Here is a 5,000-nt window from a genome sequence, read left to right on the forward strand (position 1 = left end):
GCTGAGCGAGTACGCGGACGAGATCTACGGCCCGGAGAATGTAGGCGCGCACACACACTCCAACACACACACACACACACTCCAACACACACACACACACACTCCAACACACGCACACACACTCTAACACACACACACACTCCAACACACACACACACACACTCCAACACACACACACACACACTCCAACACACACACACACACACTCCAACACACACACACTCCAACACTCCCACACACACACACACGCGCAGTAATACACGTTCCAGCTGTGTTTTTTAATAGGATTAGAAGTTAGTAGAATCGTTTATTGGGCTTCAGATCACTTCTGTCCCCTCTTCCCGTCTCTCTCTCTCTCTCTCTCTCTCTCCCTCCAACCCTCTCTCTCGTCTGTCCACTCCTCCTCCCCTCTCATCTCCTCTCCCTCTCCCTGTCTCCTTTCTTCCTTCTGCACTAGATCATGCTCTCAGTCACTTGTCTTAGAAAGGAGATGTACTTGTGAGTTCTGGCGAGCAGTAGTAGCCTACTTTGGCTTTTCCTACGTTAGATACAGTTATTGTTAGTTGCTCTGGACAAAAGCATCAGCTAAATGCCGGTGATGTAATGTCCTGTCTTCCCTCGCCCAGCTGCAGGGAGAGGAGAGCGGGAGCGAGGCGGGGGAGGAGGAGGAGGACGACGTGGAGGCGGCGCTGAGGAAGGAGGTGTCTCAGCTGAGGGCAGCGGCGGCGCCGCGGAAAGCCCAGCGCCGGTTCCAGGCGTTGGACAGCGGGGCCAACAACGTCATCTTCATCAGGACCACCAACCTGGGTGAGGAAGACGAGGAGGAGGAGGGTGGTGATGGTAGAGTGGGCGGCCGTGGTTCGGGAGGTAGAGCGGGTCGTCCGGTGATGGTAGGGTCGGCGGTTCGAATCCCGGCTTCTCCTGTCCACATGTCGAAGTGTCCTTGGGCAAAGACACTGAACCCCAAATCACTCCCAGTGAGCAGGCTAGGCTTGCATGGCAGCTGCCGCCATTAGTGTGTGAATGGGTGAATGAGAGGCCATTGTAAAGTGATTTGGACAAAAGCGCTGTATAAGTGACGTCTATTTACCAGTTAGTTACCAGTTGGTGGTGATAGTGGTTTTCAAATTATGTTGATCCTTTTCTCCCGTGTGTGTGTGTGTGTGTGTGTGTGTGTGTGTGTGTGTGTGTGTGTGTGTGTGTGTGCCTCCCCAGAGCCAGACAAGCTGGTGCACGACATCCTGTCTGACCTCCACGCCACCAAGAAGAAGAAGAGCCGAGTCATCCTGCGCATGCTGCCGGTGAGACGCTCTCCACTTCCTGCTCCACTTCCTGCTCGTCTTCTTCCGATCTTTTTATTCATTCATTCATTCATTTTTCTATTCCAAGTTCTGTTGTTTAAGTCGTGCTCATAAATCACCACAGTTCTTCCTCCATCTTGCCGGGTTTTTCCGGGATCACGGCGCTTGTAGATGTGACTAATGTGTCTAAATCGTGTGTGTGTGTGTGTGTCAGGTGAGCGGGACGTGCAGGGCGTTCCAGGAGGACATGGACCGTTACCTGACCACGTTCCTGGAGCCGTGGTTCAAGGCGCCGAGCCAGGGCTCCTACCAGATCGCCTTCAAGGCGCGCAACAGCAGCCACAACAAGAGAGACGACATCATCAAGGCGCTAGCAGGTACGCACAACAGCCTGGGCTATCACCCTGACCAGACTGAACCACAACCAGACCTGACCACAACCAGAACTGACCATAACCAGACCTGACAATAACCAGACCTAACCATAACCATAACTAACCATAACTATCACCCTAACCAGACCTAACCACAACTATCACCACACTCCTGAACCAACCGTGAACCTAACCCAGACTACAACCATAACCCTAACAACCCCCACCAGGTCTGGTAGGGAAGCTGAACCCCAAGAACAAGGTGGACCTGACCAACCCTGAGCTGACCATCATCCTGGAGGTCATCCGCTCGGTGTGCTGCGTCAGCGTGGTGCGCCACTACGCGCTCTTCAGGAAGTACAACCTGCAGGAGGTGGTCAAGGACGACGCCGCCAAACAGGAAGGAGTCGCCGCTGTCGCTCCCGCCCCCGCCGCCGGCAACCAGGAAGAGAAGCAGGAAGTGGTGAAAACGGAGGAGAAGGATGTAGAGGGGGGGAAGCGGGAGGAAGAGGGGGGGGAAGTTAAAAAGACTGAGGAGGAGGAAGATGGGGGGAGGCGGGATGGAGGAGAGGGGGATGAGAAAAAGGAGGAGGAGGAGGAGGAGGAGAAGTAGGTCATGTGATAGCACAACCAGACAGAGAGAGAGAGAGAGAGAGAGAGAGAGAGAGAGTGAATGAATGAGCGAGCGAATGAATGAATGAATGAGTTCAATCAATCAAATTAGTTAATGAATTGATGTGGAGCTGAATCACCAACCACTCTTAACAGTGCTGAACAGGTCCAGTCGGAACGGATCAGGCCGTGTGTGTGTGTGTGTGTGTGTGTGTGTGTGTGTGTGTGTGTGTGTGTGTGTGTGTGTGTGTGTGTGTGTGTGTGCGTGTGCGTGTGTGTGTGCGTGTGTGTGTCCTCTCTAACTACAAGCTGCATAACGACTTCATCCTTCGTCAGCCATTTTGATCCAACATGTCTCCTCTCCTCCTCACACTCACACACAGCTGGTTGTGATTTTTTTATTATTATTATTACTATTTTTTTTTAAGTAAGTAATTGTGTTGGATTTATTGAAACAATAGCCTATTTTTCATATTTGAGGAGACTTATCCATATGAGCTTATTTTCCTTATAGAATGAAATGTTTTCAAGTTGTGGTCTCTGTTCTAACCCAGTCTAGCCATCTAAACGGGGTCAAAGGTCGAACTCGATAACTTCAAAAAGCAGCTCCTCACAATTAAAGTTTGACTGTGTGTTTTAGTCGTGTCTTTTGTCCCGTTTGTTCGCCAGCCGACTGGTTTTAGGAGCGTTTTTATTTTCTCATGAACGCCTCACCACATGGTGGCGCTGTTGGTGTTGGACCTTGTCTATGTTATATTAGCCAGGTAGCTTTTGCTTTGGTCGGTGGTGGATAACGCTGATGGAGACGGCTTTAGACAGGGTGCAAGGTGAAGACGAAATGAGCCGTGCAAAATACAATACACAAAATGGAGTGCGATTATAGATAGTGTGTGTAGAGTGTGTGTGCAGAATGTGTGTGATGTGCAGATGTATCATGGCCGTGCTTTTACACTCCATCCCTCCACGTTTGTCCTGGAGTAAAGGGACATTCCACCATTAATCCCAGCCTACCATAAGACCTCAGAGCACACGTAAGACAAATTGAATAGAATGTATTTAAATGTGTAGTAGTAATAAAAGCCTTGAAATAGTACCACATGTCCCTCATACCAGACTGTATCCAGCTGTGATGGAAGCTGAACAGCTTCCGCCGTGGAGAGCGACAGCAGGGGCGAGTTCAGTCTGAAAACGCTGCACCATTTTGCTTCGGTTTTGAACAGCGTGTTTCCTTGAAAACGCGGTGCAACGTGGGCAGGTGGGCTTTCTCTCGTTTGGTGGGCGTGTCCCGAGGTGTTACCCAATCAGCAGACTGATAAATAAATCCCGCCCGCTATCTTCTCAGCTGCCAATCGGTGCAACGCTTGCTCAACACACAGGGTTTTCAGCGCACCACCGTTTCATCAATCAACGTTTTGCAATATTTTAGTCAGGGCTGAACTCGCCCCGGAACAGGGGAGGTGAAGGCTGGATGGAGAGGGGGGGGAGGGGCTTCTCTAATGAGCGCGGGCGGACTGAATGACTTGACTGACACGCGGACGGTCAGTGGCGGATGTGTAACCCAGCAACGCGCGCGCACGCAACAAAGGAGGCTGAGGACCGATAAGTGGACGACATGAACTGAGAACCAATTTGTGGGTTGCTCTCTCTCTCTCCTCCTCTCTCTCTCTCTCTCCTCCTCTCTCTCTCTCTCCTCCTCTCTCTCTCTCCTCCTTTCTCTCTCTCTCCTCCTTTCTCTCTCCTCCTCTCTCTCTCTCTCCCTCCCCCTCTCTCTCCTCCTCTCTCTCTCTCTCTCTCCTCCTCTCTCTCTCTCTCTCTCTCCATCCCCCTCTCTCTCCCTCCCCCCTCTCTCTTCTCTCTCTGTCTCTCCCCCCTCTTTTCTCTCTCTCCCTCCCTCTCTCTCCTTCTCTTTTCTCTCTCTCCCTCCCTCTCTCTCTCCTTCTCTTTTCTCTCTCCCTCCCTCTCTCTCTCTCTCCCTCCCCCCTCTCTTCTCTCTCTCTGTCTCTCTCCCCCTCTCTTTTCTCTCTATATCTCTCTTTCACACACCAACACTCTCTCTCACACACACACACACACACACGATTTACACATTCCCTCAAAATGTCAGTTTCTTTCCCCGCAGCCTAATTACCGAGGCTGGGCCCGGCTCCCGTGACCTGCCGATCGTTAGTCGTGATTCCCGGTAAATCTCCTCTCCCGGTTTCTCCTGAGCCCTCGTTGGAATTGAACCGCCAGTCCGCTTCTCGAGCTGAGGTGAGCGTCTCCGACCGCTGATTTGTCGAAACTGGAGTTCGAATATCATTAAACCTGCGCCAATTAGAGGAATGACACATTTATAAAAGCACTAATCATCCGAATTATAATAATCTACCAGGCGCTGCTGTCGGCTCCACCCCCAAACCTCTGGCCGGAAATAATACGCTCAGTCGGTGAATTACAGACAGCATGTAGGCCTATATGATGAAAAATAAAGGTTAAATAAATAGAAATGTAAATGTTTATTCACACAGCATTTATATGTATTCGTTTTCTGACAGTGTTGTAAGAGAAGGACAATAGACACACACACACACACACACACACACACACACTTCCTCTGTTGTTTTAATTGCCCTCCTGGCCCTGTCTAATTGCACTGTGTGTCTCTGTGGGCACCAGGTCCCCTGCTGCACACACACACACGCACGCACACACACACACACGCACACACACATAC

General features: G+C 50.9%; 1 protein-coding gene across 1 annotated transcript in view; it reads left to right on the forward strand.

Moving 5' to 3' along the window:
• thumpd1 (THUMP domain containing 1) overlaps window positions 1-4,558 on the forward strand; it is a gene marked incomplete at its 3' end in the record, with an annotated part of 4,918 nt that extends 360 nt beyond the window's left edge. Inside the window, exons 1-6 of the mRNA XM_084462199.1 lie at window positions 1-40; window positions 627-807; window positions 1,216-1,301; window positions 1,516-1,678; window positions 1,906-2,159; window positions 4,496-4,558. The exon at window positions 1-40 is cut by the window's left edge and continues 360 nt beyond it. Coding sequence (XP_084318325.1) covers window positions 1-40; window positions 627-807; window positions 1,216-1,301; window positions 1,516-1,678; window positions 1,906-2,159; window positions 4,496-4,558 — 787 coding nt within the window. The remainder of the gene's footprint in view (window positions 41-626; window positions 808-1,215; window positions 1,302-1,515; window positions 1,679-1,905; window positions 2,160-4,495) is intronic.
• Between the last annotated feature and the right edge of the window lie 442 nt (window positions 4,559-5,000).

This window comes from Borostomias antarcticus, assembly GCF_949987555.1.
Source record: "Borostomias antarcticus genome assembly, contig: scaffold_709, whole genome shotgun sequence".
Classification (NCBI taxonomy): Eukaryota; Metazoa; Chordata; class Actinopteri; order Stomiiformes; family Stomiidae; genus Borostomias; species Borostomias antarcticus.